We start from the raw sequence: 23618 nt of genomic DNA, 5'->3' as shown, positions 1-23618 counted from the left end.
GTCTGAGGAAAACAAAAGTTAATAATCGAAGATAAAACAGATCTGGAGAGTTACTCTTTTCTTTATCTTTGGCAAAAAAGAGAATTTTAACATCCATGTTTCTGACTGCAGGACATTACTGGATCGATCCAAATATGGGATGCATGGGAGATGCCTTCAAAGTGTACTGTAACTTCACTTCAGGAGGAGAAACTTGCATTTACCCGGATAAAAAATCCTCAGGGGTGAGAGGAACTCATCTCTGCTAAATCTCATGATTGGTAGTAATAGAAATCCAAAATAAAGAACTGTATTATCTTAGGGAATTATTTGATCACAGTTTCCATTTGTTCCAGGTTAGAATATCAAACTGGCCAAAGGAGTCCCCAGGATCTTGGTTCAGTGAATTTAAGCGTGGAAAAATTGTAAGTGTCCATTTTTCTCTTGCATTATAAACTTCATAAACTTTGAATCATAGCTCAGCAATTCGGTCATGAATGTCTCTATTGCTTGAAGAGTGACAGTAGTTTAGGGCTGGTGGGGAAAAATGGTTCTTATTCAGAAGTTTTTTGGCGGGGAAAAAGGGAAATGGATTATTTTCATAAAATTTGGTTCTTTTAACTGTCCTTAGATGTCAGCATTCTTCTGCTAATGCAACCTGAATGGTAACTTCACAGTGCTTCAGTAAGCAAATGAATTAGTATGAGTTTTTAAAGAATAAAATCAGTTTTGTATGCATGTTGTCAGTTTAAATCACTTACTAAACCAGTCTTAGTATTTTTATTTACGGACTAATTATTAAAAGGTTATTTCTCAAAAGCACTAAAAGAATCAAGGAACGAGAACCATTCACTTCCTAATGATTTCCATCCCTGTAATACTTTGAAAAGTTTTGGAAAGTTCTTCTTTCGGCCAGATGTTTGACCCATCTATTCCCTGTGTCTCAGCTGTCTTATGTGGATGTTGAGGAGAGCTCAATAACCTCAGTCCAGATGACGTTCCTCAAGTTGCTCAGCTCTTCTGCCCGGCAGAACTTCACATACATATGCCATCAGTCTGTGGCCTGGTATGACGCCAAGGCTGACAACTATGACAAGGCGCTGCGCTTCCTGGGCTCTAATGATGAGGAAATGTCGTACGACAACAACCCCTTCATCAAGGCTCTTTCAGATGGCTGCTCGGTGAGAGTGCTGTTGATCAGTCTGCTGGTTATACTGTATATTAGGGATGCTCCAATATTACAATTGGCAGATATTTAGGTTCTGTACTATTTTGCCTAAATAAATTAAACTATATGTACAAAAAAGTAAATCACAATATTTTAACATAAAGTAGGAAATAGTGGATATTCATTCTGAGATATTTTAATTACATTTAACTACTTAAAAAAAATTTTTTTTAAAGACTAACTTGAAAGAAATTATAGATTAACTTTATTAAAGTTAGATGAGGGCAAAGGTGATCTAAATGTAAAAATAGAGGAAATTAGCTATACAATTAAACATCTAATATTGGCAGATACCTATATATATTTTTATATATATATATATGTGTGTGTGGTATGTGTGTGTGTATATATACCCCACACACACCCACACACACACACTCACACACACACACACACACACACACACACGTATATATATATATAAATATATATATAATATACTAATATACAATGTACTGATTGTATATTCATACTGTATGTTAATTAAGCAACATCACATTATCATAGCAAGAATAATGTTTGTATTGAATACTCTCTTTCTCATATTGTTGTCTGCAGCACTGTAAAAACATACAAGTGAATTTTTTACTTGATTTATTATAATTATTTTTATTTAATTTTATATATTTTTAAAATAATTTTAGTACTTATTTTGAATAAGTTGCCAAGTTTTAGGTTATTCATCTAATATTTATATTTTATTTTATTTCAGTTTTATTTGAACAGTAACAGAAACCTCAGTGATCTTGGACTCTTGCCACTTGTCCAGTCAAATTAGATTATCAGAACGAACAGTTACATAATTCTGCTTAAACAGTTTATAACACAATTCATCTCTTTCTCTTCCAGCTAAAGCAGGGATATTCTAAATCTGTGATGGAAATTAATACTCCTCGCATCGACCAGGTGCCTATCATCGATGTCATGTTGAATGACTTTGGGGGATCCAGTCAAAGGTTTGGCTTTGAGGTAGGCCCTGTCTGCTTCCTCGGCTAAAGGACACCCCCTCTTACCTTTATGGCAAAGGTCAAGGAGTGTGGCCAGCCAAGAGACCCCCTGCCCACCCCCTCCTTGCGCCACAAACACACACACCAGCCCCCGCACTGTGTAATCAGAAATGAAATATTCATCGAACGACTGAAACCTGCAATTGGAATAAACCAGAAAGAGGACACGAACTACCTGGTGGACAATGGCGCACTTTCAGGAGAAGGAGGAGGACCCATTCCTTTACCATCTCACCACTCTAGAGCCTGTAGGAGCCTTTTCCAAACTTGTTTTTTTTTCCACTTGAACTCTTAAGCCTTTTTTTGTCCCATTCCAACCTTAATCCCAGCACCATTTACTCCTGATCCCAGTCCTTCCCCAAGCCCCAATCCAATGAATTCCCAATCCCGTTCCTGTCCATTTTCCCTGTATCCATTACAGATCCTCCTCCAGGTGCTGCTCAGTGCAAGACAACCACAGTGGTGTGCTCTTGTTGTAAGCACCCAAACACTTAAGGTGCTATTGAAAGTGCATTTCTTTGATAAAACTGTAATTATTATTTTGTACAATACTGTTCTTTAATTATTGCCTTTAAATCTTGCATGTGCATCAAAATTGATCTGATGAAATATTGATAACTATCAAGAGTATTCTCTCTAGAATTTTGTTGTTGTTGTTGTTGTTTTCATGTTTGGAAACCAACAGTGCAACAGATTTCTTCACAAGATGTCAAACAATCAAGTGTCCCTGCCAACTATAAAATAAAACAAGCATTTCAAACCATCTAAATTTGTAATTATAAAGTATCCATTTTGTAAATATTGACCAATTTAAGCACTTGAAGTTTCCTTTTTTTTCCAGTAATATATGGGCATGTCTAACGTAGTGAAGGGTCAATGGTCTTCCACTAGTTTTCTTTTGTTCTCCAGTGGTAGCAATGATGCTGTGGTAATCAGTGCTAAAGAAACTTGATGAAAAGTAACTTGATGTCAGATTGAATTTCTTGACACTATACCTCAATCTCTTAAAAGACGTATTCAATTCAAAGATGTTCAACCCTGTATATAAAGAGCCTTGGTTAGAAAATCAAGTTTATATATTTGAGGCAGGGAGTTTTAAAATAAAAAAAGACTATTTGTTAAACTTTTGTTTGGTTATTTTGTGATTGCTATAATTACCCCTTCTAGATCTAAAGCAGAAACAACTATTTTGAGGTGCTTTTCATCAATATTACAGATTCTGGACAGTATTGTATTAAAATTGATAATTGTTTACTGTTTGTATGAATCACATCTGTGTGATTCCTCAATCACACTTTTTTTGTGCTGTATGTGCAAAAGCTTGTTGCATTCTTAATTTCTCTTCATATTTAAAGTTTCTGTGCTGAAATGTGTTCAGGTTTTGTGGTTCTGTAATGCTCAAGCTTTTTTTTTCTTATGCTTTGTTTTTACGGTTCTGTCTGTGTCCCTGAAAACCCTTCAAATATATGGCAATAGACTCAGAACTTACACGTCTGTGTAACATACTTATAATTTATGTAAAACTTGGAATAAATGATCGATTACATCTCAAGTAGATAATCTACTCTGTTTCAGTTTTGCCCAAACTAACAAAGATTTATCATTTCAGTTCAAAACCACTCACTCAATCAATCATACAATTTAAGCCATAATGTCACTGGATGTAAAGCATGTTTGGTTTTAGAGGCATGTCTTGTTGATCTACTAAATCTTACAGTTTAGAGCTCACAGAATGATGCTGAAATCTAGAATAGAGATTTGCAGTTTCTTTAATAGCTGATGTTGCCATGGTGCTATAGGTGAACAGCTCATGTAGAAGTGATTATTCAGCTGCTGGAGCAGAAACTCGCCTGATGAGCAACACACGGCTATTAGCACCTGCATGTGTAGTGCCTTGGATGTTAACAGCCATGCATTTAGCGACCCTGAACTAATGGTCTGAGATAGGAAATTACTTTTTGGGATAAAAATATTAGTGCACAAAACATGAAGTAGAGCTCATAAAGGGGTAAGGAAACAATCTGATTCTGAAGATGGTTTTCATTGTTCTCTGTTTAGATGAATTGCAAAATGATTCTCAAATAAGTTTCAGGCCTACCCAGTGGTTAGTGGTACCCATTGGTCAGAAAAACCGATAGTCCCTCCCTCAAATCATGCAATTGATTGATTCCAGGATGCTGTTTTGTGATTCTAGAGCAAACAGAACAAACAAAGTTACGATAGTGCCACGCTGATCAACAGTGTTTTCAATTTGTTGTGCAAACTGTCCCACAAATGACATTTTTAACATCAACAAAATCACACACTTTACAGCTACATTAGCGAATTTAGAATATGATTGTGGCAAACCTAGAAATTTCAGGGAATTTTAAAATGGTGGTTTTCAGTCATTGAGATGTAAATGTTACATGACTCCTGTACCCAAATAAAATATAGCTAATGATTCCAATTGGTACATACAAATGGAGATTCTCCCCATGTCGTTTGATGGATGATTTATGGTGTGATTGAATTTGAATAGCTAGAGGTCATCCTTATGTCAAAAAACAAAACAAAAAAAAACTGATGTGCAAAGAGCAATGTGATTCTACAGTGCTAAATACAGTATTACCTGTGCAAATAATCATGTTAATAATGACATACTAATTACAAACAAAACACTTACAGTATGAAATAAGTTAAAGAGCAAAGAGTAATAGGAGGAGGGATATTAGTAAGACTGAGCATTGTATTTCTGTTAAAAGTGAATGTAAAGCTAACAGATCAGATTTAGCTCAATTGTGACTTGCATTAAAATGTATTCAGAAGAACATTAGTGCATTATTACAGAAACTGCCAAAGATGATAAGCTAAGACTGAAATGGCTTAGCAGATTAAAGGGATAGTTCACCAAAAAATGAAAATTAGATTTTCTCTCAAATGGACCACTAACACTCTATCTACAATCTCAATTGGGAGTGTCAATTGTCCATTTGAGAGATAGGTGGCGGTAATGCACTTATAAGTCTGCGATCTGCCATAAAGCAAGAAGAAGAAGAAGAGGCCTCACATGCAGGCTGATGAAGAAACAGGGGGCAAGGAAGTCGACCGGAAGTTGAAGTCGGCCGCGTGCCGCCATCTTGTAGCAGAACTTCACTTGCGTTAGCATCCCATTGACTCCCATTCATTTTTGCGTCACTTTGACAGCGAATAACTTTACATCTGAGGCGTTTAAAGACTCCGTTTGTCCATTATTTATTTCTAAAGATACACGACAATGTATAAAGGGCTCCATTACCTTCTATGTTACATTATGGCCCCGTAGAAACAGTTTTTGTAAAAATAGGCTAACGATTGCGTCATAACCAACTCGACTCTCTGTCGCACAGTAGAGAAATTACCGTACAGACAGGAGGAGAAGCTCGCAGGCAATCGGGGAGACGTCAAGAGATATGGCGTACTGGCGTTACATTTCAAAATACTATACAAAATAATTAATCAGAATACTTACTCCTGCTCACTCACGCCAAAGAACTCCGCGCTCGAGCTCTCCGTCTCTGCAAGATTAACGATGGCAGTTTGCACGCACAGCTACTAGAAGGTTTACATCTGTCAGACAGGTTGCTGACGTCATCAAGCTTAGTTTGAGTCTGCGCGTCAGAAACGGAAGTTCTAAAAATCGCTAAAAACGGGCTTCACTTGTCTCAGTTGAGTTCCAATGGGGTCGCTGTGTCCATTTCTTTTACTGTCTATGTGAAGAAACCACTCAGGACAGTTCAGACATTGTGGTAAAAAACCAAAGTAAATACTGTTCAGTTTCTTACACAGACTGATCGTTTTGTGTCTTTACACATCAATGTATCGTCACAAGCTGCAGGGTTTAATTTAGTTTTGTTTGTGTATGTTTTATGACTCTCAAAGCCGTGATTCCCATCCATTTATATTATATGAATGACAGACTGCAATGTTTGAGTAAAAAATCCCAGTTTGTGTTCTACTGAAGAAACAAAGTCACCTACATCTTGGATGCCCTGGGGGTAAGCAGATAAGCATCAAATTTTCATTTCTGGGTGAACTATCCCTTTAAGTCTATGTAAGTTAAGGTATTTATTAGTCGTGTAAATTTATGTGTCATGTTAAGACTTTGGATTTGTTTTAAAGACATTTTTGTTTATATTTTTATTATTAGTCTCGGAAATAGTACTGTGGCTTTAAAATGATCACAGTGCATTAATATATGAAATTTGTCTCTGATAAACTTTGAAAGATCCAATATAATATCGAAGACAATTGGGAAAAGGTAGACAGACCACTCATATAAAGATGGAAATTTATGTATATATATATATATATATATATATATATATATATATATACAGTCATGGCCAAAAATATCGGCACCCTTGGTAAATATGATCAAAGAAGGCTGTGAAAATTAATCTGCATTTTTAATCCCTTTGATCTTTTATTTAAAAAAATCACAAAAATCTAACCTTTCACTGGATAATAAGAATTTAAAATGGGGGGAAATATCATTAAGAAATGTGTTTTTCTCTAATACACATTGGCCACAATTAACGGCACCCTTTTATTCAATACTTTTTGAAACTTCCATTTGCCAGTTTAACAGCTTTAAATTTTCTCCTATAATGCCTGATGAGGTTAGAGAACACCTGACAAGAGATCAGAGACCATTCCTTCATCCAGAATAACTCCAGACCCTTTAGATTCCCAGCTCAATGTTGGTGCTTCTCCTCTTCAGTTCACCACACTCATTTTCTATAGGGTTCAGGTCAGAGGACTGGAATGGCTATAGCAGAAGCTTGGTTTTGTGCTCAGTGACCCATTTGTGTGTTGTTTTTGAGGTTTGTGTTTGGATTATTGTAGGGTTGGAAGATCCAAACACGGCCTATTATAAGATTTCTAACAGAGTCAGTCACTTACTGATTTTTTTTTTTTTTTTTTATCTGTTGGTATTTGATAGAATCAATGATGCCATGTGTCTAAACAAGATGTCCAGGACCTCCAGCAGAAATATAGGCCCACAACATCAAAAATACAGCAGTATATTTCATTGTACACATGAGGTACTTTTTATCCCTGTGTGTACCAAAACCCATCTTGAGTGTTTGCTGCTAAAAAAGCTAATTTTTTAGTTTCATCTGACCATAGAAGCCAGTCCCATTTGAAGTTCCAGTCGTGTCTGATAACTGAATATGCTGGAGTTTGTTTTTGGATAAGCTAGGATAATTTTTCTTGAAACCCTCCCAAACATAAATGTGGTGATGTAGGTGCTGTTTGACAATTTTTTTAAGGTTTTCTGACCCCGAGACTCAGCTATGTTCTGCAATTCTCCAGCTGTGGTCCTTGGAGAGTCTTTAGCCCACTTAAATTCTCCTCCTCACCGTGCATTAGGACAATATAGACACACGTCCTCTTCCACGCAGATTTATAACATTTTCTGTTGATTGGAAATTCTTAATTATTGCCCTGATGGTGGAAATGGGAATTTTCACCGCTCTAGCTCTTTTCTTAAAGCCACTTCACTAATTTGTGAAGCTCAATTATCTTTTGCTGCACATCAGAAAAATGTTCTTTGTTTTTCCCATTGTGATGGATGATTAAGGGAATTTGGGCTTTGTTTTCCCCCTATTTATATTTCTGTGAAACAGGAAGCAATGGCTGGATAATTTCATGTTCATAATCACCCTGGAGTGCTCAAAATTGTGAATATGAATGGGAATATACTTCAGAGTTATTTTACTCATAAGAATTTCGAGGGGTTAATATTTTGTGTGCAAAACACAATTTTGTTTTAAGTACTTTTTAGATTACATGGTGGATAAAACAAGCAACACTAATGTCCAGAAATAGTATTCTCTAGTAAAACTGACAAAAAGTTTGCTTGCATGGCTTTGCTTGTTTGTGATTCTTCTTGGGTTTCCTAATTTTCATTAACACCTTTTGTTTTTGTGATTAGTATATACAAGCTGTTTTTTGTTTTTTTCTGTTAGCCACCACAAAACAGTGTAACTCTTGATAACAAGGACTGATCAGTAGCCAACAGTTTTTGCTCATATAAAAAAAGAAAAGAAAAAGAAAAGAAAATTCTGCTATCATCCTCTTGAGTTGTTTGAACACTCTATAAAAAGCATCAGTGTAAGATGAGCGGACTTAGTACTCAGAATGCTTAAGTTTAATACAGAAAGATGTCACTTCAAAAGATCCTGACAGCTACTTGTGAATGATTGCCTTGAAATACCTTCATTGCATTATTCATTCCTTCCAAACTTCAAAGGTACTTGATCACTTTATAAAAGTGATTGTCAATGTCCTCAAATATTCAACTTTCAGAAGTCTTTCTCCTTGAGCCAGTGAGATAAATCTATTTTAGGCATACTGTATGTGCCTAACATACTGAGTAGAACCATAATGCCTACATCCCAATAATAATGAATTTGCTGAAAGTTAACAAGTGTGCTTAATATTTTAATTAAAGAAATAAGCTAAATCTGTATTATAGAACCCTTTCGGTCTTGACTATATTCACAATCTATCTGACTCTCTTTAGGTGCATGGTTAAGTCAATAAATGAAGACAAATAACTGTCTTTATGTGCAAGTGATTGGAATCAACACTGCTTTATTTAGTAATGAAACACCACTACTGTGTGTTGCTCAGAGACAACAGTTTATTCTACAGCGGCTTCTCTTGAAACTATTTCTGTTAGCGGAGCAAAAAAAGACAAAGTAACTTGCCATATGGTCTAAAATGTCTATAAATATTTACTAATATTTTTAATAATTTTTCAGGATTTTTTGTATAATAGAGAGTTCAAAAGAACAGCAATTATTTTTAAAAGAAATCATGTCACATTATAAATGTTTTTACTTTTACTTTAAATCAATTTATTGCATTCCTGCTAAATTAAAATATTAATTAAAAAAAATTACTGACCCCCTGATTTTGAACGGTAGAATATGCATGGGACAATTGTTTAATTATGCACTTGTTAATGCATTATTGTGCCACAGACAACCAAAAAGAATATATGAATACATAATTAAAAAACAATATAGTCACACAGAGTGAGAAAAAGAGCTAGGGAATGACAGATTTGAAGGAGGAGAAATGAGCAAATGATGAGCAACTACACATGACAAAAATGTTTATTTGTCCGCTGTGAGTCACCGCTCTTGTCCAGATCCAGAACTTGTTTAATCATCATTACGTTTTCTATTTAGTCATGGCTGATATATTTTACAGTTAGCTCATTTCACAGGACACAAATTTCTGACAGAGGCTTAAATCTTGTTTGTGTTCATCATGGCCATTAATTCTTAAAAAAAAAAAAAAAAAAAAATTATTTTGTATTCTTTCTTGTAATGCTGTCTTGGGTGTTGACGGGTTCAACAATACCACATGGATTAAGTTAAATACAGCATACCACTTACAAGGCTTTACTGGGAGAGCACAGCGATAGTAATATGATAATGAAATTGAATTTATAGCCAAATGTTCCATGAGCAGAAAGTCCATTATCTTTGGCTTCCCTGCCGCCTCCATGTTTGATGTGCCTAAGTGTCCAAAATAAATCAGCAAAGCTTATTTGCCTTTACTGAGACAGCTCCTGAGTAATGACTGGTGAGCCGCTCCAGCTCATGAATAACGTCTCTTCGTAAATGTTCTGTGTGTGTGTGTGTTAGTGTTGTGTGTCTGTGTGTGTATGTCTGGCGTCCCACTCCTGTTCGGAACACCTTTCATTCAGAGCTCTAGCAGGCAGCAGCGGTGGCCAGATGCCAGACACAAACGTGCCCAGAGTTAATGTGTTAGCGTGATTCAGGCAACGCACATTGCAGCCTGCTGGGTCAGTGTCTCCGCATGTGAGGACATTGACTCTTTCTCTCTGTTTTTCTCACTCTTTTATTCACAGTCTCTTTTAATTCAAAACCTTTTTGTGCTTTTCTGAGGCTACTATAACATGAAGCATAATCAAAGGCAACCAGGCCATTAGTGATAACCTGCTGAGGGAAGCAAATGTCCTGCACTCACACCTGTGCAACCTCAGCACTGCTCGTGGAATCAAACAGGTGTCAGAGAAGAGACCATTTATTCAGTACACTATGAAACACCATCAGACTTTTATTTTCCGCAATATTGGGATGAAAGTTCCTTTCTTCCTAAAAAGAAAACGTGCCCTGGAGACTCAGACCAAAGACTGAACAACTTAAATAAAGAACTTAGGCTGAAAACTCACTTAAGGCATCATATAAATACAAAGTATGCTTTGGTTTTTACATATACGCCAGGGTATGAGTACAGTTCATGTGAAATACTGTAAATTTCATCATTAGCATAAAATGTGCATGCTGTAGGCAGATTTTTCACTGTACACTGAGCTTGCTTAAGTGCTGTAGCCTATGGAAGCCTGTTTCCACCACAGGATAAAAAAAAAAATCTAATTTGGATAAAATAAGATCAAATCAGATGGAATTAAATAAAATATTTTTTTCTTGCAATTCTCGCAATTTCTCAAAATAGGTGATTGTGAGTAAAAAGGTATTTTCTTCTAACGATTCTGACTTTTCTTCCCCAAATTCATCTTAGAGTTAATTGTGAATTAAAGTTTTAAATATGGATATTTATGGATAAATAAGGCCTTTATTAAAAAGAAAGAAGAAATTCATACACAACCTAGGATGGCTTGAGGGTGAGTAAATCATGGGGTAATTTTCATTTTGGGGTGAACTATCCCTTTAATATCTTTTATCTGAGTTATCACACAGTTCTGACTTTTTTCTCAGAATTGCAAGAGAAAATGTCAAAATTATGAGATTTAAACTCAGTATTGTGAGAATAAAATACATTTTTTGGTGGAAACAAGCTTCCATACAGGTTTTTATTTATCTATTTATTTATATATTTATTTATTTATTTATTTATGTATTTATTTTTTTTTGCAAAATACTTTGACCATAAAGTGTTATGACACTAGCCCAGGCCATTCGTGCTCCGCATTTAACCCATCCAAAGTGCACACACACAGCAGTGAACACACACTGTGAACACACACCCGGAGCAGTGGGCAGCCATTTATGCTGCGGTGCTCGGGGAGACAGAAGTAACTGAGAAGACAGCATAACAACAAATTACTTGAGACAGCAACAACAATAGACACCCGCTTTGACACATTGACTAAAAGAAAGCTGCTTTGAAAGTAATTTCTGTGTGAGCTTTTAAGTGACTTCATGGGTTAACAGCTTTTATTCTTTTGTAAATTCACAATTTCTACTGATTATAGCTACTGTATTAGTACACAGCTAAATGGAATACTTCATTATTAATTATCAGTCACGCTATGCATTTCCTGATATAACAGTTGTCCATATGAACACTGATCTGGGTAACTGAAACCAGCACTACTTACAGGTCTCTCATCTCACACCGCAAACTTCTCGCTCTCTCACAAAACTGGTGCCATCTATTGTCTCAGTCAATGCCTTTCAGGGTTTTAAAGGAATAGTTCACCTAAAAATTAAAATTTACTGAAAATGTAGTCACCCTCAGGCCATCCAAGATGTCAGTTAGTTTCATCAGAACAGATTTAGAGAAATGGAGCTTTACATCACTCGTTCACTAATGAAACAGCTGATTTAAAACATCACAATCATCCACAAGCAATCCACATGACTCCATCAGTAAATGCAAATGTTTGTAAGAAATAAATCTATCATTAAGATGTTTTTACCTTTAAACGATCACTTCTGGCTAAAATCTGAGTCCTCTGTGTCAATAATATTGCTTTCTCCAGTCTGAATCAGAAAAGAAATATGTACAGATCAAACACTGTTTACAAGTGAAAAGTTATGTCAGTAGATTTTGATGTTAGAGGACAAATGGGATAGACTTTTTCACTGGAGAAGCGTTATTAGATTATGGATGTGATGTATTTGTTTCTTACAAACACACAGCCTAACGCGTCTTATATAACTGAAAGACCATCGGGAAACCTTTGCAGGTGTTTTGAGTTGATCAGCTGATTGGCATGTCACTATATTCTAATTTGTTGAGATAGTGAATTGGTGGGTTTTTGTTAAATGTGAGCCAAAATCATCACAATTAAAAGAACCAAAAACTTAAACTACTTCAGCCTGTGTGCACTGAATTTATTTAATACACAAGTTTCACAATTTGAGTTGAATTAAATAAATTAACTTTTCTACAACATTCTAATTTATTGAGATGCACCTGTAAATGCATAGAATAATGAGAATGATAACTGCTTATTGGGGCATGGTTATTAATTTTTTTCTCTCTCTCTCTCTCTCTCTCTCTCTCTCTCTCTCTCTCTCTCTCTCTCTCTTTCTATACTCATTGACATATGTGACCCTAGACCACAAAACCAGTCATAAGTAGCACAGGTATATTTTTAGCAATAGCCAAAAATACATTGTATGGGTCAAAATTATTGATTTTTCTTTTATACCAAAAATCATTAGGATATTAAGTAAAGATCACGTTCCATGAAGATATTTTGTATGGTTCCTACCATAAATATATTAAAACGTAAGTTTTGATTAGTAATATGCATTGCTAAGAACTTTATTTGGACAAATTTAAAGGCGATTTTCTCAATATTTAGATTTTTTGCACCCTCAGATTCCAGATTTTCAAATAGTTGTATCTCTAGTTGCAAAATATTGTCCAATCCTAACAAGCCATACATCAATGGAAAGCTTATTTACTCAGCTTTCAGATGATGTACAAATCTCAATTTTGAAAAACTGACACTTATGACTGGTTTTGTGGTCCAGGGTCACATATGTTGGCTTGTGGTCTGAAGACAGTCTCTGAGATGTCTGTCTGCAGCTGCTTTGAGCTTTGATACATAGCTAGATTGATGTGTGCTCGGGGGGGTGGCCAACTCCTGGAAAGACCAAGGTGACTCCTGCAGCTTCTGCAATAAAGGAGAGCAGGTTTTTAAAGTATACTAATATGTCCTTGTCTATACATGAATAAAGGGACTTTGATGTGTATTATTGCTGTACTTGGGTAAAACTTGCCATTACATGCCACTAAGTTAATTAAACCAAATATCAAATGGATACCTAACATGGCAAACTATGAACACAGAGATGCCCTGCTTATCCCGGCATTGGTTTCTGGCCCCAGCTGGTGCCGTCAGGTTTCAGTGAAGCATTACTGGATTAAAATGACTGCTTGCATCATTCAGAGCCAACTTATTTGTAATTGTTCAGTAATGTCTCTAAATGAGTGAGATTTCACTGACATTGACTGTAAACTGGTATGACAATAAAGTAAAAAAGGTTTTCTCTTTTGATAAAGGAGCAGATAAAGACAGAAGCCTACCTCTAAAAAAGGACAGACTAACCACACATGTTGCTAAGCAACTAATTGAGAATGTGAGCAGAGATACAGTGAAGTTTATGCTCCAACTTCTGAAGAGGCATTTTAGCATATATAGGTCTGTAGATGATACGCATGTATAGAGCAATTGTGGGGCAGCATTTTATATTAGGCTACCTTCAGTTTACCTTTCCTACTATTATAGTGTTGTACATTAATACACAACAAAATAGAAATGTCATCCAACTATATTTTTACCTTTTTTAATTTATATTCATATTTCAAAATACGTCATTTGGATTTTTAAGTATTCTAGACTTAATGTTTCTAAATGTTCTGTTTATTATAAGCGTGCGCTGCTGCAGCTTTAAATGCTCAAGCTCCCCAAATAAGAATGGATTTTTATTAGCTGTCAGTGTTTTTATCATTCATTAGCTGGGAATTTTTTTTGAAAGCTATTCCAATAAAAGTTCAGCTGAATCAGGGGCGAGGCCAATGCCATACCCTGGCTGCCTGGTCAGGTTAAAGGAAAGTAATATACTGCTGTATTAAAGGGATACTCCACCGCAAAATGAAAATTTGGTCATTAATCACTTACCCCCATGTCGTTCCAAACCTGTAAAAGTTTCGTTCCTCTTCGGAACACAATTTTAGATATTTTGGATGAAAACTGGAAGGCTTAAGACTGTCCCATAGACTGCCAAGTAACACAGTCAAGGTCCAGGAAAGTATGAAAAACATCGTCAGAATAGTCCATCTGCCATCAGTGATTCAACCATAATGCTATGAAGCGACGAGCATACTTTTTGTACATGAAGAAAACACAAATAACAACTTTATTCAACAATTCCTCTCCTCTGTGTCTTTCCAAATCAGCGTAGCGCCATTTTGACAAATCTGAGCAGTACGCAGGCAGCGTATGCTCTTCTGTATCAGCCGCACCACAAGGATATGTTTTTTACGTGTATTTACGATTTGGTTTGAAAGAAAACAGCACATCAGCGCATTGCGGCTGACACAGAAGAGCGTACACCATCTGCGTACTGCTCAGAATTGCGCTACGCTGATTTGGAGAGACACAGAGGAGAGGAATTGTTGAATAAAGTCATTATTTTTGTTTTCTTTGTGTACAAAAAGTATTCTCATCGCTTCATAACGTTACGGTTGAATCACTGATGGCAGATGGCCTATTCTGACAATGGTTTTTTTTTCATACTTGCCTGGACCTTGACTATTATTTATTTGGCAGTCTGTGGGACAGTCTCAAGCCTTCCGGTTTTCATCCAAAATATCTTAAATTGTGTTCCGAAGACGAACAAAGCTTTTACGGGTTTGGAACGACATGGGGTAAGTGATTAATGACAAAATTTTCATTTTGCGGTGGAGTAACCCTTTAACTGAGATATATTACTATGTGTAACATATAATTTGTAATTGTTTAGAAAAAAGAAAAAAAAATTAAAGCAATATAGTTGTTCAACAACGCAGTAAATGAGCCCATTTAGAACATAATTTTGCAGTGTTGAGTATTGTAGTCAATCACATTTCTGTTGAAAATAATGACCAATCCTACCGGTTGTGAGAATCCGCTAAGTATCCTATCTCTTAAAACGCTGGATAGGTTTTATTTCATTATAACAAAGCAGATATACAATGTAAATAAAGGTTTCATTGTGAAGTTTAGTAACATAGTGTCATTGATTAGCAGTTTTCGTACTCAGTGAGTTTGCACTGAACTGACTGACAGCTTTCGTTATAATAAAGAAAGCGCTCTTCGTTCGCAATCTCATTTCATTGACAATTTGAGAAAGAAAATGTTTTTTTCTTGAGACTTTGTGACCTTTCCTAATATACTTCATACTTTAATACAAAAAGTGACAAAAATAGATTTTTAATGTTATCAAAAAAAAAATCCATCTTCTGGTTGTAGTGGTAATTTAACGTCTTTATAATTTTAAAAATAAAAGTGTTAGTTTTACATCCTGAAATTTTTTGTCTTTGAAGGATGAACAAAAATAAATAAATAAATAAATAAAAAAAAAAAGGATTTTGGTCATCACATTGAAAATAGGATAATATTCAGTCTTTTGAGCTTAAAGTGTTAGGGGGAACAAATGGCTACTGGAAATTCCATAAAAAAGTAGCTATAGTACTTTAAAGTAATCTATTCCCATTTGCTGTGTAATGATCAAAACTAGGCTTTTGTGATTCATCATTGGACGCACCACGCACACTTCTTGTCACGTTGAAGGAATTTGATGACGTCATTTGAGTTCTTCATACCTTGGCTTTTGGTGAATAGACGCCACTGAACCAAATCGTGTGGGGTGGACTTCCGCATTCTCATAGAATAAGAACGACTATTACGTAATAGTTATTATCCTGATAATTATTGTTCTTAGTGTGAACCTTCAGTTGGGCAATCACTGAATTCTGAATCTGAGTCACTTACTGAACCACAAGATAGGCCTATTAGTTATTTGTTACTGGAAATAAAGCCGAAATTGTTATAGCCTTAAGTTACTGAATGGTTGTTCACATAACAATGTGGAACGAAAGATGCACATTATGTGTTTTGCTGTAATCACTGATGGTTTAAAAAAAATGAATTTTGTTTCATAGCTTAGTTATGACCGATTTTATTACATTTAAGTAACGTTAAAAAGATAGCTACACTTAAATCGCAATTCTTAATTCCAAAAATATTTTCTTCTTAATTGCTAAAATAATCTTTAATTGTATTGTTTAGGAAACAGAATCGTTCGATTCTTTACGATTTCTATCCCTATAGTATGAGCAACGTCGAATGGACGTTTTGATTGATCTTTATTGACATTGTACAGATATAAAACTCGTGATTTTATCTCTTTAAGTTAGGCCTACTCTTGAATATGTTTTAGTTCGGGTAATGAATGAGTAACCCCGCACAGAAATGCTCTAATGATGTAATATCCGCTGAGAGTCTCCACACATCTCTCAAACTTTTCTGCGCCCGGAGCGACGATGACAGCGCACGCACTTTCAGTGGCTCTGTCGAGGGTCTCCGATCCCAAGATACTGACAAGAAGCTCGATCTGAAACAGCGGAGAGTGAAGCGGGTTGGAAGAAAGACGCAAGAGGGAGACTGGAGGCAGAATGCGGTCGCTGTTCGTGGTGCTGAAACCGCTGTGTTTTCTCGCTCTGCTCGGCTACTGCCCTTCCGCGGTGAGTGCTGCGCACCTTCCTGACTTTACATAGACACAAACTTGACATGTCTGAGTCCCGCTCCTACTACAACTCTGAGTCATAGGAATGGGATATCTGCAAAGCGATAAACGAAAGCAATGTGTTTATGAGGTCTACTTATGCGATAATATCCTTTTAATAGCAAACTCAGAGAGAAAATAAATGCAATAAAACCTAAACTGGGTTAAAATCCTGATAGATGTGGGATACTTTAAAAATTAGATTTTCTATAACTTCCTCTATGATTGCAGTACAAATGGTCACAAAATTATAGCGAATGTGCTATTGTACATACAATTTTACAATTTCTATTGTGCATTATTTTTGCTGTTGTTAAAAGGTTGTAAACACCCGCCTGTATTGAGAATTGGCTTTGAATGGGTTTATTTCACCTTAGGTTTTGGTAACATTTTATATAAAGTGTCTAGTGTTTAGTCAAATGCTAAATATATTTGCATTACAAAATTAAACATGTAATACAGTGTATTGTGTACATGTGCATGAAATTATCATGAGATTTGCGTTTTCTCCATGCTGTTTCATTTCTCCAATCTATTACAACTATAATACTAGAATATATTGTGGTTTACACTGTAAAACCAATTAAGATGGATGTTTACTACAGTAGGAGTAACCTATTACATGCAGTACTGTACAGTATGTACACAAAATGGACATTGCAATACATTTTAACTTAATTTTAAACTAATTTAAAGTATTGTTATACTAATATAGTTATAGTGTATTTTGTTAAATTGAGAGTTCATTAGTAATCTGTAGTATATGGCAATGATAAAATGTTTAAATTAGCAAATGCTTTTTCATCCTCAGTGTTCTAAGTCTATTCTCAGCACTACTATTAATCTGTACACAATCCCTAATGTCTCTATTTTAGCACTGGGTCAAGATCAGATCTGCATCGTTGAGGCAAGGCCAATTATTTGTCATGTGACACCCAAATAACTACATGAATTTCATGCAATCCATGACCGGAAATACAAGAAATCCGTAGTATCAGTGAAAGTGTCATGAGGATCTCTCATCCAGTCTTAATAAACCCAGCTGCAGGTCTTATTTGAGGAGCAGAATCCCTCTGCTCATATTCCATAATGGCAGTGAACTAGCAGGAAGTACCCGTCCAACTTGAATATGTTACAATTTGCTGAAATTGCAGTTAGTTGTTAGTTGCAGCAGCATCAGGAAGTGTGCCAGAGTGTGTAAAGAACTCTCTTTTACAGCCTTGCCTGTTAAAGGCTAGTCCCCAGAGCCGGCCTTTCAGAGCCCGCTGAGAGAGTGGAAAAAATGAATGTGGGTCTTTACAAAGCCCCTTTATTGTTGCAGACAATCTAGGGAAATGTTGGGGGATGAATGCAGAGAGAGGCTTTATCATGAAGGTGCTGTGATGGGGTGCTATTTGTTGTCAAATAATGCTATTTATGGCCTGCCATGTTTTAGTGGAGTGTGCTTGGATTGCTTTCAGAATTCTGATGAATCAGTGTGAATCAAAATGAATATTCAGTGGAATACACAGCAATTGCATGATATTTCTCCTGTGATTTTATTCTATGATTTCAAATGCAGCCATAGAGCCTTATAGAGCCAGAGACAAAGAGTTAAAGGAATAGTTCACCCAAAAATTAAAGTTTGCTGAAAATGTACTCACCCTCAGGCCATCTCAAGATGTAGATGAGTTTGTTCCTTTATCAGATCAGATTTGGAGAAATTTAGCATTACATCACTTGCTCACCAATGGATCTTCTGCAGTGAATGGGTGCCGTCAGAATCTGAGTTCAAACATGATAAAAACATCACATCACACACTGGAGTCCAGTCCAGCAATTAATGTGTGAAGTGAAAAGCTGCATCCATTATCCATTGTTAAGGTGTTTTTTTTACTTAATCCATACTCTTCTGTTGTACACTCAAATCAAAATCCACCAACACATTTGTTTTATTACTGGATTGGGCTGTTTATGTTTGTAAACTGTGCTTGTCCTAGGTATATTTCTCTCCTGATTCAGCTGAGATTACTTTTTCTCTGGAGAAACCAATAACATGCATTTAACCAGAAGCAACAGTTTGAATTTAAAAAAGTTCTTATTTTTTATTTGTGTCTTACACACACACAGCTTCCCAGTTAACATGACTTTAATTGATGGATTGGAAGTCTTGTGGATTATTGTGATGTTTTTATCAGCTGTTTGAACTCAGATTCTGATGGCACCCATTCACTACAGAGGATCCATTGGTGAGCAAGTGATGCAAGGCTAAATTTCTCCAAATCTTTTCTGATGAATGGATGGCCTGATTTACTCACTGTTAACTATTTCTTTAAAATCATTTTACCCAGATAGCTAGACATAATAAATGAGAGCCATGCTTGTGGAATCAAAGAAATTTGAGGCAGGCTATTAATTTTAACAAAAAAAACATACAGTAGACTCACCAGATTTACGCACAAAACAAATTATAGGCATATTTAAAAATGATTTGCATATTTACTCAATCATCTCTCCATATAACAAATGCAATAAGTTATAAACTGAAAAAGCATAATAAAATGAAGCACTGGAAGTGAATAGTGTGCCATACAAGTTTATCGTAGTTCTCACTAAATATCCACATTTCAGTATCACTTTGCTGCTCAAAGCATGCTTGAGGCATGAAAATCATATTATGTCGCATTCTATGTCATTAAAATTCATTGCATTAAGAATGTCATTTAGAATTTTAAATTGTACACAAAAAACACCAAGATATGCCATGCATGCCTGTGTATATTTGTGTACAGACCATCAGACCAAAGGAAGGCTGGCAGGTGTACAGTTCAGCGCAGGATGCCGACGGCCGCTGCATTTGTACGGTGGTGGCACCTGAACAGAACTTGTGCTCCAGAGACGCAAAGAGCAGACAGCTCCGCCAGCTACTGGAGAAGGTGTGTGTGCACAAAATGTGTGTCTAAGAACTCTAAAGTTGCTTTATATTGAGATCTGGTTTAGATAACAAAAGCTCTCATTTTAGCAATTTGAAAGCATTATGCTCGACTGCGTGCCATTGTCATCTATTAAGAATGCCACAGGCTTCTCTGCAGATGATTGTGGAGGAGCATAAAGATGACGGTAATGCAAAAGGCCTGAAGGGTGTTTTAGGCCCCCTCTTGTTTCTACTTCCTACGCATTTCTTCTCTGTTACTGTAAAAATTCTGCAATAGTTTTCGGCCCATTTGTGTCTTTTTTTGTTTGGTGGATGATAGTGAAGAAAGTTTTAAATGTGTCAGCTGTGGTATGTCTCTAAGATCTTTCCGCCTTTGCTTGGGTTGCTTTGAGTGGAATTATGGAAATGCAGAATTCCTTGGAGACATGGTGTCAGGGCTGATTTACACCAGTTGAAAATATCATTTAAATCTATCGCATCTTCCTTTTTGCAGTTCAAAGAATGATTAATGGATCCTAACTTCATTTCGGCCCATCTTCTTCTTTTAAGATTCAGAACATGTCGCAATCAATCGAAGTGCTGAACCTGAGGACCCAGAGGGACTTCCAGTATGTCATGAAAATGGAGAGCCAGATGAAAGGACTCCGATCTAAGTTCAGACAAATCGAGTCGAACCGAAGAACATTATTGACTAAAAACTTTCAGGTGGGCTACCATTAAAGTCATGCCTCAGAGAAAATCAATGATCCTTTCTCATACAAACAGAACGGTTTGAAAGAGCCACATTCTTGCCATTACTCTACAAGAATAAAGAATCAAATCCCACTTAAAATCGTCTTGTCTTTATCCTTCACAAACATTTGAAAAGGCCACATGCAGTTCAGCATTCTTGGAAATCCTGTAAACCTCTAAAGGTCATGTTTTATTTCCAACCTGTAATATCATTTTGGTCTAACATGTCATTGTTCAGAGAGTCTTGCTGTTAACCGGGCAAGCTGTGCCGTGCTCTTGCATAATCAAATCTTCCCTCATGTAATTTTTTATGTAAATGTGTGTCTGGTTTTGCAGGAGCTGAAGGGGAAGATGAACGATCTGCAGCCGCTGATTCCAGTGCTGGAGCAGTACAAGACTGACGCCACACTCATTTCCCAGTTCAAGGAGGAGATCAGGAACCTGTCTCTGGTGCTGACTGCTATCCAGGAGGAGATAGGAGCGTATGATTATGAGGAGCTCCAGCAAAGGGTCCTCGGCTTAGAGGGAAGACTGAGGAACTGTATGAACAAACTCAGTGAGTTGTACTCAACATGACTTTCATGGTATTTTCTTGTGTTATATGTTACGTGTTCTTTTAAAGTTCAAAGTGTGTTGGCATGCTTATATAATAGCTGACATTACTTGTCATTCTTCATTGTGTCAGCCTGTGGTAAGTTGATGAAAATCACTGGGCCCATCACTGTAAAGACATCAGGGACGAGGTTTGGAGCTTGGATGACAGACCCTCAGGCTTCACCTAAGAACAACAAGGTAATAATCTATGACTATGCCACAGTGTTTGCCCACTTTTCAGCAGCATTTTTTCCAGGATCTAGTTTTTCCATTATTTTTATCCATAAAAATATTTAATAAAGAGTTCAAAGACATGAACAAAATCAACCAGCTCTAAAATCAATCACAACTTATAAACTTTGATTTGAAGCAAAAAAATAAAAAATAAAAAAAAATAAATCTGAAAAAGAGACAAAGATATAACAAAGAACTGTTTTCAGCATTGTTAATAAAAATGAGCACCAATCTTAATATTAGAATGATTTCTGAAAGATCATGTCACATTAAGCACTGGAGTAATGGATGCAGAAAATTTCGCTTTGTCACTGAATAAATCACATTTTACAATAGTTGTACTATGTTAATATAAGTTTTACTGTATTCATGTATATAATTTCTCACTTCAATAGTATGGTTTGTGCACTCCATGCAGCTGTTAAACACATTTTTTTTTGGCATTTTAAGTTAGATTTTCATGTCACACTGACTTATGTCTTCTGCTGAAGAATAACTCATGGTGAGGTATCTTAAAGGGTTTATCTTTAAAAATCATGACTTATGTCTTCTGCTGAAGAATAACTCATGGTGAGGTATCTTAAAGGGTTTATCTTTAAAAAACATGGTGAGGTATCTTAAAGGGTTTATCTTTAAAAATCATCAAAAATACAGCTATACAAACAACAAGATTGTCCGTGAGTACAAATCAGTAAGCGACTTTGTATCTGGGGTCGAGTCAAGAACCTACAACCTTCCGTTCCACTGGGCGGGAACTAATCATGTGGTCTACAATGGCTCCCTGTACTACAACAAATACCAGAGCAACATCATTGTCAGATACAGCTTTGAAAGTGGCCGGGTTATGACCCAACGAGCACTTGAGTCGGCCGGCTTCCACAACGTCTACCCGTACACCTGGGGCGGATTCTCCGACATTGACCTGATGGCTGATGAGCTTGGTTTATGGGCCATCTATGCCACAAATCAGAATGCAGGGAATATAGTGATCAGCCAGCTGGATCCTCTGACCATCCAGGTGCTAAACACTTGGAACACAGAATACTCCAAACGAAACGCAGGTGAGTCCTTCATGATCTGCGGCACGCTGTATATCACCAACTCCCACCTGACCGGTGCTAAGGTATACTACTCTTATTCCACTAAAACCTCTACCTATGAGTACATGGACATCCCCATCCATAACCAATACTTTCACATGTCCATGCTGGATTACAACGCCAGGGATCGTGCACTTTATGGTTGGAACAATGGCCACCAGGTACTGTTCAACGTCACACTGTTCCACATTATTAAAACTGACGACGAATCCTGAGGGATCTACCCTGAGGAGAGAGGAAAACTTTGATGCTGTAATCGCCGTAGTATTGCTGTGAAATAATGGCTTTTATACAGTATATTTCAATCAAAAGATGAGTGCCTCTAGAGATGTCAGTCAGCATTGCACTCCTCCATTTGTAAAACAGTCATGATTAAACTCAAACTCGGTCTCAGATAAGGATATTCATGGACTTTTAAAGCTCTATTTAAATGTTGTTTGTGCAACTTCCAGTGCGTAACAGTGGTGTTCAGCTCTAATACTTGATTCTGCAAAGAATGTAACAAACACTTTCAACTAGAAACTTAGAAACATTAAATAAAAAAATCCTTATTATGGACATTACATAAAGATCTATCAAACTGTTTCTTAGTTTTAGCTTGTTGAATGTTTAGAAGAGTAAGAACGTATTTTTAAGCTCTTTTTATGACTTATATTTAAAGGAATTGTTCACCCAAAAGTAAACATTGGTCATACTCATCTCTGTGTTGTTCCAAAACTTTATAGCTTTCTTTTTTTCTGTGGAACACCAAAAAATATATTTTGAGAAGAATATCTACGCAGTGGAAATCAATGGGCGCCTTTAAAGCTGTCAAAAAAAAATTAAAAAAATCACATTGTACAGTGTAATTACAATTAAAAAATGTTACTTTAAGTGCATGGTTTGACGTTGTTTCTGTGAACTTCAAATGTACCTACACCCTGAAAAAAAGAATTCATTTTAGTATCTCAACTTTCCCACAACAGCAGGCAGCCGTCAAATCTGTGGTGTTTTTTGTCAGAAATGCTATTCAATAATGTTATTTCAATAGCTCATATTTCCAGATGTAATTCAACAAAGGCTTTGTTCCTGCTTTCTTTTTTATGCCAAAGGAAATTTGTGGATGAGAGAAATTTCAGAGGGCTTTGTGATTTTGCTTTTGATGTTGATGAGAAATTATCTGAGTTCTCATCAACAAAGTGTTTTTCTTCATTTAGTGACAATGATCAGACAAAAAAAAAAAAAAAATATTTCCTGTTT

The 23618-nt window shown here is 36.2% G+C and overlaps 1 protein-coding gene and 1 pseudogene across 1 annotated transcript; both read left to right on the top strand.

The window, feature by feature from the left end:
- Positions 1-3766, top strand: part of LOC109089636 — a 73193-nt pseudogene extending 69427 nt beyond the window's left edge.
- A 12726-nt stretch (positions 3767-16492) lies between these two features.
- LOC109082181 (noelin-3-like) lies at positions 16493-23219 on the top strand. Its single transcript, XM_042717982.1, has 6 exons — positions 16493-16764; positions 19577-19720; positions 20269-20424; positions 20788-21007; positions 21137-21269; positions 21934-23219. Exons 1-6 carry the CDS (start codon positions 16696-16698, stop codon positions 22592-22594), a joined length of 1383 nt encoding a protein of 460 aa, XP_042573916.1. The 5' UTR covers positions 16493-16695; the 3' UTR covers positions 22595-23219.
- Positions 23220-23618: the final 399 nt, after the last annotated feature.

Source organism: Cyprinus carpio, chromosome B2, assembly GCF_018340385.1.
Source record: "Cyprinus carpio isolate SPL01 chromosome B2, ASM1834038v1, whole genome shotgun sequence".
NCBI classification, from domain to species: Eukaryota; Metazoa; Chordata; class Actinopteri; order Cypriniformes; family Cyprinidae; genus Cyprinus; species Cyprinus carpio.
This window is presented reverse-complemented; position numbering and strand designations above follow the sequence as displayed.